Source organism: Cavia porcellus, unplaced genomic scaffold (genome assembly GCF_034190915.1).
Source record: "Cavia porcellus strain 051 isolate PalLab524CR breed Dunkin Hartley unplaced genomic scaffold, mCavPor4.1 scaffold_10, whole genome shotgun sequence".
NCBI classification, from domain to species: domain Eukaryota; kingdom Metazoa; phylum Chordata; class Mammalia; order Rodentia; family Caviidae; genus Cavia; species Cavia porcellus.
The window spans coordinates 26,123,267-26,142,854 of NW_026947493.1; the positions used below are offsets into that span (position 1 = coordinate 26,123,267).

The window sequence follows — 19,588 nt, forward strand, 5'->3', positions numbered from 1 at the left end:
CTTCCAGCGCTGTTTGTGGTTGAGCTGAAAACCGTCTTCAAAATTAACAATAGAGGTGCACAATTTTTCCTCAGTTACCTAGCAACTAATACAAGACAATGCAGAGGGCTGGGTGGGGGTAAACCTGTTTCAGGAATACCTGTGAGTATTTTAATAATACATGGAGGCTACCGGAAGGAAAAAGAAAATGAACGTGGCCAATTAGACATTAGAGTTTGGTTCTGGATTTTATTTTAGTAAAACTGAATTAAATAACAAAAATCTCTTCTAAATCTCCAACATTTGCAATAGTGAGGGTTTTACAAAGACTGATGATCTCTGAAACCTCTTCCAAAGCTAAAAATTTGAGCTATGGAAGAGCTATGTGGCCTCACGTGTAAAATAAGAGGTGACATTAGGAGAATCATAGTTTCATTCTCTTTTCCAGGTGGTATGGTTGCATGTAGACCAGTTTTGTTGCCTATGACACCAAAAGTATGTGCCTAGAATCAGCATGAATTTTTCAAAAAGAAAACATGTTGAAATAATGGAAGCATGATGCATGCCAAGGTGAGAAATATACACACACAAACATACACATTCTCTGTGTGTGTGCACAAGTGGTGATCAAAAATAAAATGAACGTTTAAATTTTAAAAACTTACTACAGTAAAAGATATTGGAAAGATCAATGGAATATGTGAGTTCAACCAGAAAGGAGAAGCCAGATGTGGCGGTGCACGCCTATAATGCCAGCATTTGGGAAACTGAGGCAATAAGACTGCTGCAAGTTCTAGGCTAGCCTGAGCTACTTAGAGACCCTGTCTCAAAACAAAACAAACAACAGAAGGGGAGTGTTTGGAGTATACTAAAGATTAATGATAGTGTGACTTTTACAGTAAAAAAATTCTTTATTTAAACATTCACTGTATCTTTTGATCACATAGCATTGATCAAATGTTAATTGCAATTTTTGTTAAACAAAAAACAATTACTGTGTGTCCTCATCTACCGTAATCATCAGATCCGGCACTGTACAACTTCTTACTCTTCCCCCCAAGTCAAAAGGACCGTGAAAGGTAAAGGTTTTGAACTGGTTCAGGACATCAAAGCAGCTGTGATGATGCAAATGCAGACACCTGAGAAAAAGGACGTCCAGAGCTGCTTCAGAAGCAATGAGAAAACGGGGTAAGCGTGTTCCAAGTGAGGGGGACTCACGGCGAGGAGTCTTTATTGTCATAAAATTTTAAAAATTTAACCAGTCACTGTACTTTTGACCACACCGTGTGTGTGTGTGTGTGTATGTGTGTGTGTGTGTGTGTGTGTGTGTGTGTGTGTGTGTGTGTGTGTGTGTTTATAAAATCAGTTTCCACAGCAGGGTTTGGCTTGCAGATTCAGGGGCGCAGGGCTGGAAAGGTGAGCCCTGAAAACTGCCTGGGACTCATAGCTTACAAAATGGAGCCCAGCCCTGCCAGATCTTGAGTTTTGAAAAAGCCAGAAATCTAGAATTTGTGTAGATTTTTCTTTCTTAAAAATATTAATGATTAATTTTTAAAAAAATTTAAAAGCATTGTGTGGGCTAAACAAAGTGAATCTTCCTGGAAGTGAAACTTCTGAATAAGTCATGTAAAGGAAAATTATAGGGTCGATCAAAACTTACTTTGTCTGCTGGTGGATTTGAGACTTGGGTCCCGACAGGTGCCCACTGACCGAGCTCTCCAGGCCTCCTGGTCCTGAGGCGGCGTCAGAGTCCTTTGGCCGCTAGGTTCAGCCTCGCCTAAGAGGCACAAGGCCTGCGTGAGGGGCACGGTGAAAGCCAGCACAGAGGGCACGTCCATCCTCTGCAGTGGCCTTTTGCCAGGACAAAATTCTACAGCTGGGACGGCTTTCGCTTTTTGCACCTCCGGAGACTAGGCATCCACCAGCAAAGCATCAGCACTACTGGTCTTTTTGAGTCAGTAGCGATCAATTTGTGGTGGTTTTCTTTTAGGACAAATGATGTTTCTGTATGAGTTGTTTTTTTCTAAACTAAAATCTTCGGGCTTAATTGCAGCGTTGGCTCTTTGGGATGGAAGTGGGTTTCACTTCGGCACTTAGTGTCTCAAAGATTCGCCATTGCACCGTGGAGGCCTTTCCTGCAGGCTTCTGGGTTGTGGTCCTCTCCCTATGTCCTCACAGCAGCCCTCTTGGTCAGGGTCTGTGTCCCCGTCTCCTCTTTTTATAAGGCCATCAATCATACGGGTTAGGGCCACCGTGTGTTCTCGTTTTATCCCAGTTACCTTTTCAAAGATCCAATTTCATACTTGGATATATTAGGGGTTAGGATTTCCAAGTTATGAATTTAGAGGGAGGGGACACAATTTAGCCCTTAATGGAAGCCAGCCTGTTTTCTCTTTCCCTGTGGCCCCTTTCATGTGAGCATCACTGTTGGTGAGACTGTGAGGTCTCCTAGGCTGGAGCCGGAGAGTGTGGAGGCCCTGGTGGGAGGCTGTGCTTGTCTTGTGATCCCCAGAAGGCCATACCCACTGTCCACCAGCCCTGTGCAGGCAGAGGAATCCACGCATCCACACCCTCTGCCTCCCTCAATGGGCTCCTGAACCACAGCTTCCGCAAAACAGGAAACCACTTTTAGCAGTGTCGCTGTGTTCTGTGTCATCCCTACCTATCTCGATGTAAAATAAAACCAGTGGAGATGAACAGCAACCGGCGTGAGAAAACTGGAATAATATCTATTCCCACAGAAGTGTTTAACAGGGTAGGACTCTATACAGCTGTTGTAAACTCCCGGGCAGAAGGTGTGATGTGAGAAAATACTTGTGATGGATGAAGTAGGAGAGAGGAAGTCCCCACTTTTTTTTTTTTAACTAAAAAGTCCATTTTGTATTATTTAATTTCAACATACATGAAGGTAGGGACAGCCTATTTTGAAGAGAACAAAACACATTATGGTAACAATTGTTGATTTTCCTACTGTCTGGTTTTGGAGGCCTGTAATGCCTTCATTGTTCTGTTCTGATCAGTTTTATACGTTTTTGTTTTGGATGAATTCATTGTGGGTGAAGATATAGACAACTATTTAGAGGAAAACAAGAGCCATTGTGATAGTCACTGTTGATCTCCTGTTGTCTTGTTTTGAAATCTGTGTCACTTACATTTCTTCTGATCTGCTTTGTTCTGTGCTGTTTTACCCTCTTTGAAATAAAAAAGCAGCATACAATTTGATTCCAATATTTTGAAAAGTTTGTGACACATATATTTCTCTCTCTCTCTCTCTCTCTCTCTCTCTCTCTCTGTGTGTGTGTGTGTGTGTGTGTGTGTGTGTGTGTATCTGAAAGGAATACTGCAAAATATTTAAAATACCATTCTTTCAGGGATAGAATTACACATCCTCTAAACTTTTTCTTCTGTTTTTATAAATGTTCTGTTTTCTAAAATGCACATTACTTTTGTAGTCACAAGAGAACATCAGAAATGGAAATTGTGATACGTGCTCATCTTATGGAAAGTTTCCTCTAGCTTAGCATTTTCAGCGTGGAGTTCTTTTATAGCTTTTCACATATGACTGCAAGGAGAAAAGTTTCATTTATTCATAATTTTCCAGATAAGTTCTTAGCGTTTGCTACCTGGATTCTAGAATAATTTCTGCAGCAGAACTGAGAACCTCTTCACTCTCTGCTTTCCATCCAGCTCTCCTTTCCCCTTTAAAGAGTTTGGGTTTAGAGGATGGGTGGCATCCCACAGACCTGTAAAAAGAACACTAAAAATAAATAAGTGAACTAGTTTAACGTGTCCAAAATATCATCCAAGGAGTCCCTGAAAGAAGCAGGATGTTGCTCTTTGGGGACTTTGTTTTCTCTCTTTTTCTTTATCTATTTGAATGACCCTTTGGGCACACTTGCTTTTCATAGGTGATGCTTTGATTGCTAAAAAACTGTATGTTGTATCCTGTTACAAAGCAGAGGTTCTGGAGGAGAAGGCTGTCAAGCTTGGAGGAGCCATCGGAGATCACCTTGACCAGCTCTGGCCAATACTGGTTCACAAACCCCTGCGTCTCTGGAGAGCTCCTGTGAATAAGCAGTGCTGCTGTCACAGACACAGGGTCTGGGACCTAGGGAGTGTAAACCCCAGACTCTTCAAGCTCAGCTAGGCCAGAGAAACGCCAACCCCTGCAAGGATCCTGCAGTCCCTCCCAAATACCCAGTTAGATGGTTGCTGAGCGCCTGTGGACGTGGAGACATTTCTGTTTCCAGGCTGCCATATTCCACTCTTCAATAGCAATACCTATTATGATTCTCTTTTTGCATGTCAGTTGGATTCCTCTGACCATTCTTGCTAATGTAACCCACAAAGCCCAAGGCCCTGTGAAGTCCAGTCTCTGTATAGAGCTGTGCCTCCTGAGGCAAAATAACCACAATGGAAACTTGACCTGTAACTCCCAAGAATGGTGTAACCAGTTCAGTTCTAACCCTAGTAGGACTTCTCGAAGTTCTCTTTTGTTTCTTTCTTGATTCTCAGGAATCGTCAATTATACCAGTGCCCCTGGTCCAATACTGCTGATGGCTGTGGGAGCAGCACACAGGTCAGTTTAGGCTGTCATACGCCCACTTTTGTGCTCTCTAAGCAATATAGTTTCTGCAGTGATTTTGTCCTCTCTGGCTTGCCTATTACCTAGACTGTCCACAGCAAAGGAGACCCACAAAATGTCTAACAAAAATCTCCACTTCTTTCTTTTATTATACCTGGCTCTTTTCTCTATACTCAGCATCCCACTTATGTGGGGTTTTTTGTTGTTTTTTTAAAGCCAGGAAGACAGGAAAGCAGAAGTAAAGTCCAAGAAAATTTTGCTTTATTAAAAAGGTGGGGAGAGGGTTAAAACCAGGCTCCACTGCACATTATCCCTGTGCTCGTCTGAGGAATGACTTCTCTGTCTGTCTGGCCCAGCTGCAGACCTCACACAGCTGACGTGGCTTATCCTTGGTTCCGCTCAGCACACAGGTGTTCACAAACAAGTCCCATCAACCACCAGCTGCTGTCTGTAAGGTTTCATTCCCATTGCCTGCTCCAGTTTCCTCCCCCAAGGAATGTCTGCAGCTAAGTTCTTCCCTGGTTTCTGTGTTAGGTGACATTAATGTCGCTGTTGTGTGCACAGTGGCTTGTCATTGAGCATCGCACTTGGAATCCTAGTCTGCGTGAGCTGAGCATGGCTCTGGGTCCCGGCTGTACCTGCCACCTGATGAGTGGTCTTGGGTGACCACTTTCCCCTCTGCCTCTTAACTTCCCCATCTGGAAGTAGGCAAGAGGAAAATTTCACCAAAGGGTTGTGGGAATTCAGTTTAATTAGCCCAAAGAAAAGTGTTTAATGTGGTGAAAATCTAACTCTATACATACACACGAACATTTCTACTTTTAAAAACTATTCTTTGTTTGTTTGTTTTTGGAGAGAACGGTCATTTTGCGAAAGGAAAGAAGATCTGACTTAGTGGAGGGAACAGTATATGACAGCTATGGGGCCAATTTATTTGTCTGTGTCAAGTTTCATTGATTCACCATCAAGATTAATCAGGAGGAAGTACACTACCACTCCTCTCTACCTGCCAGTCTGTCTTCCTTCTTGCCTGTCAGCTCAATTCAGACAGCCTGCTAGAGGACCCTGAAGTTTAGATCAAGCAGCCTAAATGGACATTACGGAGTCACAGAAAACTTCTATTGGAGTTTCCAAAGTGGTATCATCTAGTTATATGTGGCTGTTGGGACACTAGGAATATGACTAATGCAGATGAAGGGGTAAATTCCTACTTTAATTCAGTAAGTATCAATGGTCAGATGTGACTAGTGGCCACCAAATTCTGGAAGACAACAGAGAAACCGTATCTGGGAGGAGCAGGACACCCCCTTCCCAGCCCTTCCCTGCCTTCTCTTGGCCCTCACCTGCTGAACACACTCCATCTGCTGATAGGCCTTCGAGACTGGTGTTGGCTGGACCAATCAGCTGCCCTGACTAACACAGATCTAGATCCTGGCAGCCACTTTTATAAAGAATCAACAACTCATCCATTTTACAAGCTCAAGGGATGCCAGGAGCCTCCACTTGGATGCAGTTTTCAACCCAGTCTATGGCATTGAGTTTTCTGTTTGAAGATGAAACAGGTGGCTTTGTGGGCCCAGAACACGTGGCCAAGATGACCCCACCCACAAGCTTCATCAGATTTGGTTTCATTTAAAACCAGGTTCCAATTTTTCTTTACAACTCTTTTCAACTGCACGTGTCCCAGACATGACAGAGAAAAGGCCATCTGGTTGGATGATTGTTGGCTTGGAAGAAGAGCTCACAAAATAAAAGCATACATTTTCATGCTCAGGAGACCAGATTCTGTGCTGTAGAGGAAATGAATTCATGTCCAGAAGGGCTCTGCCAAGAGGCCAGGAGGACGGTGCTGTCCTGGGAGAGTCTCACTGGGGCCATGAACACTGTGCGTCATCCGAAGTGAGATGCTGACTTGCTGCTGGACCAGGATCGCTGGCCTCTTCTTGGTAGCAGCAGAGAGAGGGACTTACAGATTTTAATCCAAAGCAGAAGAGCTAGGAGGGCACTAGCTGTCTTAGCTGCTCTGTGTCTACCTGTGTCTGGGCACAGTGTGGTGGCATCTGTTTTCTTGTAAAGAGAACCAACCCGGGAATCAAACAGACCTTTATCAGAATCCTGAATCTATCACTCACCAGCAGAAGTAGGTAAGGCGCTGCTCTGAACCTTATTTTCTTTCAACTGGAACAATAGTGAACTTACCAGGGGCTGTTTTGAGGATGCAGTGAGTGCTGTCTGAAGATCATTTAGGATAGTGTCAGTCTCTTGGGAGCCTGAGGGTTCTAACCACACAGTTCCCACCCAGGCTAATCAAGGTGAGGCTTTCAGGTAGTTTAGTCTCATAACGAGGATTTGGGATGATGTACTCAACAGAGAGGTACATTTTGAACTACAGTGTTCTTTCTTATTATTCATGAATTTCATTTAAACACAGATTCCAAGTAATTGAGAGTATCCAACTTAGAGCTGTCTGATAATTCTAACCATTCTTGCTCTCTGACATTTTTTGAGGAGCAATAATTAAAGGTCTTGTTTGGATCTGTGATTTCTTTTACTGTTGTCCACAGGACAGAGGTACTATCTACTTTGAGTAGCTAGGGCAGGAAAAAATATAGAAATATAATATGAAACAGGCACACCTGTAATCCCAGTACACTGGGAGGCTGAGGCAGGAGGATCATTTAGCTCAAGCCCAATCTGGGAAATTTAGTGAGGCCCTGTGTCAAAATTTAGAAAGAGGGTGGAATGAGGATGCAACTCAAGGTAAATATCCTGGATCAACTCTCAGTATCGCCAATGATGATGATGGTGATGAAGATGGTGATCATGGTAGTGATGCACACTGGAGAAATATCGGCTGATGAGTATAGAAAGCATAAAAAAAAGATAGGTTAGAGATTTTCAAACCTGATTGGACTCTAATCTCCCATGGAAAACTCTAGAAATTGTCACTCCTCTGATTCTGCCTCAGGAATATGGATTTAATTGACTGGGTTGAGGCCAGATGTGATATATTAAAGAAAATCACTCCCCAGGTTATTCTAGCATGTAGCCAGGGTTTGGAACTGCTGGGTTGGACAAAAGCAGCAACTTTCCCAGCTGGAAAGCATCAGACAAGGGGCTTATCAAGATATTATGTCAGGTTTTCTTGGGGGCTGCTAGTTAGGGAAGAAAAAAAAGCTTTATGGAAACTGCAGGTAAGACAAGCCAATTGGTCAAAACCTTGAACAATCTGATTAATTTGATCATGTTGTTAGAAGGACACTGAATTGCTAACTGAAGTGAAATAATAGCTTATCCAGGGGCCTTCAAAGTGACTTGTCTGTCTGTTGAGAAGCCAAGGGTGCGCGGGAGATGTGAAATCCGTGCTGCTACGTGGAGGTGGGACTTCGACTTCTTTCATCAGTGGTGTGGGATTGATCGTCCTTTGTGCTGGCAGAGGCCAGGGAATGATTTTCCTCTGAGCACTGATGCCAGCCTATTTTGGTAGCATTAACCAGACCTTATACAATCAGGATGCTGATGGACACAAATTCTGACAAGGGGGCACTGTGAATATGATAAGTGAGTGCATTTCTGAGACCCGGGACAGGCTGTTGAGTTACCAAAAGTCAGCTCAGAGTTGGCCCTGCCAGCTTGTACACAGCTCAGACCTTTCTGGGACACACTAAGAGCCAGGCAGGGCAAGTGCCTGCAAACATCTCACTTTGGTGGGCAGTTCTAATTTCACCCTCATCTCCCCTGAACCTCTGTCCACACAGCCTGTAAGGGGACTCTCCTCTGTCACCATCTCTTAGCGCTTGCCACTTCTTTCAAAGGCACAGCAGACTCAGCTCTCCTGCTTTGCACTTGGTCACCTTCACCCAAGCTCAGCTGATTCAAAGCCCTGTGTAGCCCAGGTCACCTTTGGTGCACAGACACTATAAACTGTAACCTGGATGCTGATGAGGTCACTCCAAAGAGGGCAGAGCTGCACAGTGTCTAGTAAGGAAATGATCACAGCTGATGCAAACCTTAGCCAATGACCCTGGCAGTGGGCAACCTTTTTCTAAAGGGAATGTGTTTGCTGAGTGGAATCTATGGGGAGCTCTTCAACCTTGGCAGCTGGGCCCTACCCTGCATATGCTCATTGCATCCATCCTGGATGAGACCTTGAAAACCTCTCCAAACCCTTCCTACCGTGAGCGTTTCATCTAAGGTGCCAAGGGCAAGGGGACAGTTGGGTTGGTGCAGAGGAGGAGTCATGGTGTTGTGCAGTCTTCACTGATCCCTCTGGTCTTGCTTGGCATCTTTTAGCCCCCTCAGTTAAGCCCCATCCCCCCAAATTCTGCAGCACAGAAGCACAGAGAGGTTGAAAATTGCTCAGTAATTCAGAATCTCGGTGAGGCAGAGGCTACTACGTGGCTCTGTGGAGAGAGGGTGAGAAAGATAATTTATATCTGAGTTAGGATCAGGAGGAATAGCAACTTTTAGTGTCAGCAAATCTCTTGGGTTTCTCGACATCTCTCACACAGGGACTCATGAGGCAGGGTGATGGCGTGCATGGAAGCTGCTTCTCGTGGCCCCCACCTGTTTGGCAGAAGCCTCCGCAAACCCAGCCCCAGAAGAGGAGGCACAAAGAGAGAAGCGTGGGAGAGGGACAGCCTTGTGGGGCAGCATGGAGTAGCCCAGGGGCTGTGCACAGAGGCACAAAGTCCAGGAGGACGTAAGGTGGCCACGTCCACTCAGCACCTCCTGAAGCCGCTGCTGCCTCACTGGTCCTGTCCTGCAAGTACCTGCAAGTGAATTAGAAGTCACTCCAGAGGTACTGGGCTCCCATAGCCTGGCATTCGGAGGATAACAGAAGGGTCGTGTGTGTGTGTGTGTGTGTGTGTGTGTGTGTGTGTGTGTGTGTGTGAGAGAGAGAGAGAGAGAGAGAGAGACAGAGACAGAGACAGAGACAGAGAGCGGGACAGACAGAATTTAATAAAATTAAAATAAAATTTCTCTTCCAAAGGCAGGAAGCGATCCCAAATCTAGGCTTCATCTTCCTTAAGCCTCCTCCTTACACAAGTTACACAGCTCACAGCTCCTCTTCCACCCTAACTGTGCAGGACCGGTGTCTCACATGAAACTCGCAGATGTATTTTGCAGACAGGGGAGAGCGACATGGGTAAAGGGGACTATTCTGCTGGTTCTGCATCTTCCTGCTCTTTCAGGGGAGCTGGGACTATGTGGAGCAGAGCATGAATCCGCCCTTGACGCCTCATTAACAGCATTCTACCATCTGAAGCTCCCTCCTACTATTCCAGAACTGTAAGTCAGATGCTTTTTATTATTTATCTTTTCACCTTTAATTAGATGAGAAACACATGTGCATTTTAGAAAAATTACACACACACAAAAGAGACTTTTAAAGCACTTGAACTCCATTCTCTAAAACAAATAATCAGGAGCAGTAAAATATTCTGTGGCACCTCGATCATGAACATGTCTGTGTATAAACAATTTGGTTTGCAAACAGAAGCACTTGGCAAAATTTCATTTTTTGTTTGCAAGTTCTACATCAGACAACAGATGCGGCTGTGGCTATCTTTCTCACACAAACACACATGTGACCGACCACCTTTTCCAAAATTGTAGGATAGATAAAGTTCATGAACCAAGGTACCACAGTACTTGCATATTTTTGAAAGTATGATGGATCCCAAATCTTTTACAAATGTGAATTCATAACCTGTGCCATAAAAATGGAACAGTATTTATAGAACTTTTCTGTCTTCTTCAACAGAATTTTAATCACTGTGCGGAATATTATTCAAAGCATATACCATTGTTTATTATTATTTAGTGGTTTATCTGACACTATGCATTTAGATCACTTGTGATTTTCTTTTTTATCTTAAAATAATATTTTCTCAAGGGGGACGTGGTGGTGCACATGTGTAATCTCAGCACTCTGGGAGGCTGAGGCAGGAGGATCACAAGTTCAAGTCCAGCCTGGGCAGTGTTCTAGCTAGGTCCTGTTTCAAAATACAAGAAAAGGACCAAAATTGTAGCAAAGTGGGAAGATGCTGGGTTCCATCCTCAGAAAATAAAACAACAAAGCAAATTCCTGTTCTGACTCTCCACTTAACTGTATTGTACATTTGTGCTCTTTTGTCATTAATTCTTAGGGCAATCTGGGCCAGTGACTCTGCAAAGCTGTGTCTCTCCAAAGAGAAATCTACATGCTGTTTAGAATGGCATAGTACTTGGAATCTTCTAAAATATTTTTTACCTTAAGTATGTAAGAATATATAAATTTAGATGATCGTATGCCCTGTGGAGTATTCAGCCCACCAGCACTGTCTCTGTATGCCAGCTCGGTTCTGACTTAATTTTGTCTGATTGTGGATCTATATCGTTCACTTTCAGACAGGAAAATGTGTGGACTGCTGACAAGTGCTCAGGGGAAGAAAATATCCCTGAAACCCCGCCACTAAGACAGAGCTATCTCTTGTCATTTCCTCGACTCCCCACCACTTGGCTCCCCAAGCACTTGCTGAAGTGAAGATGCTGCTTGTCAGCTCTGGCTTCAGAGGACACTGGGAGGGCTCTTCTAAGCAATGCTGCTGTTCCAGGAGATAGCACATATGTCGCCATGTTCTGATTTGTCCTTAACAGCAGAAATAAAGGTGCGCTTGACTGAGGCTATGTTCCTCCCTGTTTTAGAAACTATTTCACAGATCCACCTCTGAAGTTTCCTGCAGTTTGGAGCAACAGCAGGCTGGAAACCTCATCTGGCTTAAAAGTCACAGATTTTATGTAAGAGAAATGGAAAGCTGAAACTACAGAGGGTGGGCATCTATGTATAGGTCAAGGAAAGGGGAGTCCCACAGCTTTTGCTATGCCTGATCCAGATTTGATGTCAGAAAACCTCAGGCAACAAAGGCACAACTTCAATATTGTTACACCTCTGATTATAAAATGAGTAAATGTTCCTTATACTGAATATATTTGAAAGACTGAAGGGAGGACTTTATAATTCCACCATCAGTTCATTTAATGTGTTGTACATTTCTTTGCAGTTTCTTGATGCACCCCTACCATAGGATGAGGTCATTACAGCCTGTCCTGGTTTTGAGTTTCACCTAGCAATTCAGCAAAAGTATGTTTTCCATGTCAACAGAATGAGGATTTCTCCAAGCTCCACTAGGGACTGTATGGCCTTGAGAGATGAGCAAAGGACATACATCAAGCACGTCAATCAACTAAAACTCTAGCAATAAAGAGGAAGAACTTTGCTCGCTGTTCACCTACAATGGACAGCAAAGATCTTTTTTCTTCCCTGGGTTACTAGGCTTTGCCTTCCCTAGACAATGTAAAGCAGTTGTTGGAGAGATAGGGAAGGTGGGGCTGCTGTTTTGTGAGCCTCTGAATACTTGTGCCTGCTCAGAAAAACAGACCTGTGAGGACAGGGTCTCAAGAAGCTTGTTTCATGCCGTGTGAGGCATAGCACTCTGGAACTGTTTGTGGGGCAGGACTGGTCCTTGAGCATGCAGCGTAACCAGGCAACCTGTGATGTTTCCTCTTTGACCAATCACCAAAAGTTAAAAAAGAATCAAGTTCCTCAGGGTGCTATTATCACTTCAACCTTCACCAGCTACCTCTATCCAGAAGCAGAGGGTCTGGCCCGTGACTGCCATCAGCTCCCGCAGATCCTCTGAGGGTACTGCAGACACCTGCCTTCCATCTGGTGGGAACTTGTTATGCTCTGATGCCGTTGCTGACCTTTACTAAAGGGTATTGAAAAGTACATGGATGATACCCACAATCCCAGCACAAACAGTGCCTCCCTCATGCTCCCAGCCTAGTCCTTTCTTCCGGATATGAGCATGCAAGCAGGCTTGGTATGCTTAAGTAGCCCTGTTGGGAGGTCAGGCGAGCAGCCCGCCCAAGTCTACAACCGGAAGTTCTGATTTTTACCACCTCTTCCCCCTCCCTTTGCTGGAGCTGCTGCTTTTTATTTACTCATCTAACCAATGTTTGTTAAGCCTTTGAAACAGGTCCGGGCCTTATGCTAGGTCTGGCAAATAAAGAGAGAAATGAGCCGTGGTGCTTACACTTTACAAGTATAAGTGTGTTGTCTGCTGTGAGGGCAGATGGGGGCTGCACGGATGGGAGCTGCTGTGAGAGAGCCAGTCCTCGAGGTCTGGCTTTGGAGCATTCTCCTGGGCTAGGACCAAATCATAGACCAAACCAAACCTTACTGCCTGGGCTCCAAACACAGCTGGGGAAGCCTGATGCGCAGAGGTCTGAATCGGACCAGTCTAGTTCTTTTGGATTTGGAGGGTAGGGAGGTCAGGCATGCTCACCACCCCAGGGAAAGTGCCTCGTCACTGGGTTCAGGGCCTTGTCTATACCAGGCTGAGCCAGCAGCCGTCTTTTTTGACAGTGATGAGAATGTTTTCCTTGGACAAATGTTTGTCAGATGCCTACTGCATGCAGATACTGCTTCAGGCCTATGGAGGCTGAAGTGAGGAAGGCAGAGTCTTTTCTGGCATGCAGCCTGGGTTTGGGTGTAGACAGGAAGCAAGTGTGATCCCATCAACCTGTGCGCCTGTGACAGGAGCCTTCCACAGTGGTCACACCTGGTGGGGTCAGGACGGCTCTCGGGGGAGGTGGTATTTGAGCTGAAACATCACTGCAAGTGGATGTTGTGGCCTGTACCTTGTAGAATTACTTTTTTTTGACAGATAATCTTTAATGTGTCCCTAGTTTATGCGTGTCATAAACCACTGCTCACATCCCAGCTCACCTCTCAGCACACCGAGTTGAAGGTTCTTGTTATACCTTTAAATACCGGGGTGGATGGAAGCATAAGGTGGTTCAGTCAGACAGCAGGCAGGGCACTGGGTGGGACACCGTGGAAAGAGGGGAACAAAGCAGATGGGGTCCCACTTGCCTGGTCGTTTAAAGTGACAGCATTCAGTGAGCATCTACTGTCTCCCAGGCTGTCCCCGGAAGGCACAGGACTCCTCTCCCTTGCTCTTTCTCTTCTGCCAGCGCTTAAGGACTACTCTCCAGACGCCAGGCAAACTCGTAGGAGTCTATTTTGGGGAGCGAGGGAGCCACGCTGCATCTGAAGTGTGGTGGTTACAAATCTGCGTGAATTTGTCAGAGCAGGCAGCGCTGTGCACTGGAAAGGGTGACTTTTCCTCTGTGTGAGGTCCACCTCAGCCCCTGCCTTCTGTCTCCACCTGTCCCAGCCTGGGCTGCCGCTGGGGCTGTAAAGTGGTGCCTGTCCCCAACTCCAGGGACCAGGGCCAGGGAAGAACCGGGTGGGGGACAGGGCGTTGGCGAGTTAGACCCAGAGAGAAAGGACCCGCGAGCCGGGATCCAGGGGCGCAACTGGGGGCGGGGCGCGGCGGGGTGGGGCGCCTGAAGGGGGCGGGCCCGGGGGCGGGGCTGCAGGCGGGGACAGCGGCCAGGCCTCCGAGGTGCCGCCCAGGCCACCCGCCCTCCTGGCCGCCGCGCGGAGGATCCAGCCACGGCTGGCGGGGCGCCGGGCCATGTTCAGCCGGAGCTCGCGGAGGAGGCTGTGCGGCCGCCCGGTGAGTGTCCGCGCTGGGGATGGGTGTCCCTGCAGGTGGATGTCCCCACCCGCGGCCGCGCACCTGTGGCCCCAGGTGAGCCGGGCGCGCGCGCCCACGGTGCGCCGGAGCCGAGTCCTGAGTGTCCCAGGCCGGGTCCCCGGAAAGACCCCGCCCGCCCTCGCCGCGTGGCTGAGGCGGGCTAGACCCGCTGCACCCACCCGAGCTCCAACCACTGACTCCTGCCTCCGACTTGGACTTCGGGCCGTCTTTTGGGGTGCCCTCTGCTGTCCCTTTCCCGACCCCAGTGGTACCTTGTTGGGGTCTCTGGGGGAAGGAAAAGGTCTAGCTTTGTTTTCTAGAAACCGGTGACCAAGGTGTGTGGTGGGGGGAGACAAAGCCCCAGCCAAGGCCATTTCCTGGGGTTTGGCGCCTTGGAAACAGTCCACCTGGGGCACAGCTTCTCCAGTCTGAGACCACCCTGGGGCGGAACAGCATCCGCTACCCCAACCCCCACCCCCTCCCCGCATGAGAGCGGGCAGTTGAGACAGATGGCAGGGTAGGTAAGACAGGCCACCCTACCTGGGACCCAGTGGGGTGCTGGAGGCAGCGGACTCAGACATGCCTGTGTTGTCTTTTTGCTTTGAAGTTGTCCGGACTGGGGCGGATCGAAAGAGGCCAGCCCTGCAACGCCTGCGGTGACCAGTGCCCAGGGTTTACCTTGCACAGATGGAGGTAGGACGCCTTACACGCAAGGCTCTGCGGGTAGAAAAATAAGTAACGTTTCCTCCTGCAAATCAGACTTGCAAGTCACATGGAAAGAATGCACAGGCTGCTCCTTTAAGAGCGGGGCTACATCTGCTACAAATATTGAAGGTGGAAGTGGTGGCCAGACGCGGGAAGATGCTGGCGGCAGGGCCAGGCAGGCTTCCCCTCCCGGCTGGCTGGCCAGAGTTTTTAAGTCCCTTCGCTGGGCTGGATGTCTAGGTAACTTGCCCCAAACAACTCACCCTGGTCGCAGCAGTGTTGCCAAGTGCTGCAGCAGGACTGCCTGCCTGGCATTTTCCGGCTGTGTTTTTAAATTCAGCCCCCGTGACTCTGGGTCCCAACCGCAAATCCATCGCTGCCCGCCTGTGCCGTGTCAACGCTCTTCGGTGGCCAGATGTTTCTCATTAATGTGCATCAAGTGCTGGCTTCCAGGCAGCCTCAGCCGGGACTGGAATGAGGGCTGGGAGTCAGGGATCTGAGTGCCCTCTTGGCGCATCTGGCTACTGGGGGCACTAGTTATCGAAAGTCGGGGTGCGGTGCTTGGCCCCTCAGATGATGTCAGGAAGGGGGACTCCTCCATGGCAGCTTCATAAACAGGAAAGATGGTGACAGGAGCTCCCCACGCCCTCTCGCCTGCCCACTGCTCGCACGACCCTCTGGCGAGAGCTCTTTCTGGGTACAAGGGAGGGAGGTGTGTTCTGGCCTCCGCTCTTGGCCTGCCTGTGTTTGTAGCGTGTGCCACTGGTGCCTCTGCAAATGAAACGCTTTTGTTCCTGCCTCGGGAGGGCCTGGCCGCTTCCCTGCCTTTGTTTCAGGGCACTGAGCATAGCCCTGACGGCTCCGAGCATTTAATAACTTGTGCATCCGAGTCCAGTGGCAACCTTATAAATATGTAATCGGCAGACACAAGCATCCGTCAACAGTGCCGGTCTTGCAGCCCACTTGGGTGTGTTCTGGACCTGGGCTTGTGTGTGTCCTACATGGGGATGGAGACAGAAGCCTTGTTTTGTAAACTAATCCTCTGGGACTGAAAACTACCCATGGCTGCTGCTGCTGCTTCTCCTTCTTCTTCTTCTTCTTCTTCTTCTTCTTCTTCTTCTTCTTCTTCTTCTTCTTCTTCTTCTATGGTACTGGGGATTGAACCCAGGGCATTTGCACTGAGCTACATCCCCAACCCTTTTTTGTTTTGAGACAGTGTTGCCCAGCGTTGCTAAGTTGCCCAAATTGGGCTTGAATTTTGGATTCTCCTGCCTCAGCCTCCCAGAGTACTGGGATGATAGGCATGTGCCACCACACCCAGCTATGGTTTCCATTTGGATCTATTCCACACCTTCATGGAGGTGATGAAGGGCAGAGGAAGTGATTTCAGGCCTCCACTTTCTCCTCTCCTCTGCCTGTGGGTCACCTGAGCAGAGGCTTGGCAGGTAGTTTGTGCAGTGCCTTTGGGTAGCCTGGCTCCTCTGAGCTGTGGGCCCTCCGACCTCTGGCCAGTCCCTAACCCCTTCCAGCTCTTAGCCTCCCTGGCTAGTAAGCGGGAATGACAAGGGTGTTTAACCTCAGCACCTTCTGCAGAGATTCAGTGAAATACTGAAAGCATTGTCCCATCCCAGGGACGCCTCCCATGAAGATTCTCTGGCGTTCTGCATTACTGTCGGTTTACTCCCACTGCCTGCTCAGTAGGTAGGAAACCCTGCTCCAGTGTGTTAGAATGCTCAGTGTCCAGGATCAGTTTTCAGGTGTCATGACACAGTCTCTTGGAGAGCTTGGGGCTGTGTATCCCAGCCAGTTTTGTGATGGGCGGACAAGCCTTTTGCTTTCAGCCCATTCTGGAGCTGTCCTAGGAAAGAGACCCTTTGCCCAAGTGAGGCAGATTTTCATGCGGAAGCAATTTCCCTCTTTACAGTAGCAGAGAGGCAGCACTTGTGTGGTGAATGGGTTTTTGTGGCATTCCCTCCCCTCATTGCCAAAAGGAAGCCGCTCCTCACTCTTGCTCCTCCTTTGATCCCCGTGGGCATACTTTGGGTGACCTTTTGGATAGTCACTCTGGGTTACCGCACAGTTTTTGGTTTTTTTTTCGCAGTTCAGTGCCCACATTACCCTCTGCCAGTTGGGGAGGCTGTGAGCCCTGGGAGAGAGTGCAGGGTACCTGTGTGGGGAGAAAGGCCAGCTTGACCAGACCCAAGAAAGTGGTGGGGTTCTCTACTCCAGTTACGAAGGGATCCTGCATTGCCTCTCCTTGGCCCGTCTATTCCCTGTGATCCCTTCTTAGCTGTCTTTCTGTTTCCAACTGGGTCCTCCTCCAGGCATCTCTTCCAAATGGGACACAATTATGTCACTTCCTCCTTGCATGAATTTCTAGGGCGGAAGGAAGTGAGTTGTAAAGGCACCCTGCCTGGTGGAATCATTTGGGGCTTTGCTGTACAGAGCCCAGATGGCATTTGCTCTGGTTCTGGCTGGCTGTGTGACATTAGACCAGTGACTTAGGCTCTCTGAGTTTCGTTTCCCTCCCTGCCAAATTTGCCTCTCTCCGTTGAGCAAATATTTGAGTGCCTGCTCAGAGCCAGTGTTCCCCTGGCACTGGGGACAGACAGAATTCCAGGCCCACTCCATAAATAATTACACTTTAGATAAGGAGAGGAGGAGGGGCTCTCACAAGAGGTGACACTTGCTTGGAGGCCTGAATAGAGCAGAGCAGGAGGGTCATGCGAATCCAGGCTGACGCAGGCCTGGGCAGCATCACTGTTGGCGAGGATGTGAAGGACATGGGACCTGAGGCCTGGCCCAGGCCCTGAACTGAGCCTGCTCTGCAGCTGCGGCACCCCTGTTCAACTGACCTGAGACCCTTGGCAGTGTTTCGTGGGATGCCTGACGTCTCAGCAGTCCACTGTACATCACGGGAAGTGTCAGAGTGATGGCATCCTCCCGTTTAGGTTGTCACATGTGTTTTTAGGTGGCAGGCAGAGAGCTTTTTAGGATTTTTGCAAACAAAAAAACAAAGGCGTCACGTCTCAGGGAGCAGAGCGCTCAGTTCTCAGCACCAGCTTTCTCCTGCACCTCAAGTAGGCAGCTGGGGGCGAGGAGGCCTGTGCGCCTTACAGGTGACCCAGCCTGGGAGAAGCATCACCTCACAGAGCCACCTGCAGGCTGCAGAGCAGATGTTTGACAGAGGCAGAGGAAGGCATCTGTGTGGACTATGGCTGGAAGAAGGGCCCTGGGCACTGTGTGTGTCTCGCTGCAGGGCTGTCTGTGTAGGGGCCAGGTGGGCTAGCTTCTTCTGAACCAGTTTGGGTGGGAGAGGAAAAGAGGCACTGGTACGGTGCAGACTTCCTGTCTATGTGCCTGGCCACTGGTAGACATTTGAGCCATAATAAGGAACGATGCCTGCAGGGACAGTGGGGGTCGACTGTGTTAGGCATTTTGGCCAGAGTTTAACAGACATTTTTATTCCACGGTCACCAGACTCTGTAAGGCAGATGTGATCATTTGCCAGATGAGGAAAGGAGTGCTTCCTGTTGTCAGTAACTTGCCAAGGTCACTAAGCTGGGATGAGGCTCCAAATGCCATGGGCCTTTCCTTGTGATTCACAAGCCTGTTACTTCGTCTGAGGTGGTGGTCACAAGCTAGAGGCCCCTGAGTCACGCGTAGCTTGCACATGTGTAAGTTTGTCTCATCTGTATGGCATATTCAGTTAGGGAGCCAGCTGTAAGATGAAACTCAGGTTTCTAGCTTTCCTAGGGACCTCAGAAGACATCTGATCCCCACATGACGGGGACAGGCAGGAGGCCAGCCTTTTTGGAAGGGCACAGTTTTGGTGCACCCTCATTTCCAGCCATTCAGTCAGCTCAAGTACCTGTCTGAATATTTAGGTGACTGTCAGGTACCAGAAGTGCTTGGAGCTCAGAAATCCTGAATGACCATTTTTATCTCTGCCAAAAGGTTTTAAAACTAGCAAGCTTCTCTAATATTGCTGCCACTGTAGAGTACTGACAATGCCAGACGAGTGTCGCACATCTTTTTTCTCTCTCACAACAATCCTTGGAGACAGGAACAATCATGAACACTCATTTTGGATGCTAAGGAAACAGAGTCTCCGAGAGTTGAGCAACTTTTCTAAGGTTGTACAGCCTGCGAGTCCGTGATATTCCATCCCACTCAGACTTCAGAAGTCCTTCTTTTCCCTATCTCTCTGTCTCTGTCTCTGTCTCTGTCTCTGTCTCTGTCTCTGTGTCTCTCTCTTTCTTTCTTGTTGTTGGAGAATAAGTACTTGAGATTGAATCCAGGGCTTTCACACCAAACTATATCCCCAGCTCTATGCAGCCCTTATTTATTTTGATTTTTTGTTTTTTAATTTTGAGACAGGGACTTGCCAAGGTGTCCAAGCTGGGCTCAAACTTCTGATTCTCCTGCCTCAGAGTGCTGGGATGACAGGCAGGAATGCCACTGCATCTGGCTTCCAAAGTCTTTTCTGGAGCAGGACTTCTCAGACTTTATCTGCAGATGAGTGACTCAGGCATCTTGTTCTCATTGATCACAGTCCTGGAGACCGAGAGAGCCCCAGTATCCCGTGTTCCTTACCGAAATGGTGCGCGCTGTGCCCTGCTGGCCACATCCCACCCTTTACCTCCTTTGTATTGATCGAGAACCAACAGTGGCTTTTACATTTTTAAAGAGTCATGAAAAAATTAAAAGGGAAGCAGTATTTCAT

The 19,588-nt window shown here is 47.9% G+C and overlaps 1 protein-coding gene across 1 annotated transcript in view; it reads left to right on the top strand.

Annotated features, from left to right (window-relative positions):
* The first annotated feature begins 14,016 nt into the window (after nt 1-14,016).
* Nucleotides 14,017-19,588, top strand: part of Prickle2 (prickle planar cell polarity protein 2) — a 301,419-nt gene continuing 295,847 nt past the window's right edge. Inside the window, exons 1-2 of the mRNA XM_003480146.5 lie at nt 14,017-14,136; nt 14,765-14,850. Of these exons, the coding sequence (XP_003480194.1) occupies nt 14,095-14,136; nt 14,765-14,850 (128 nt within the window). The 5' untranslated portion in view covers nt 14,017-14,094. The remainder of the gene's footprint in view (nt 14,137-14,764; nt 14,851-19,588) is intronic.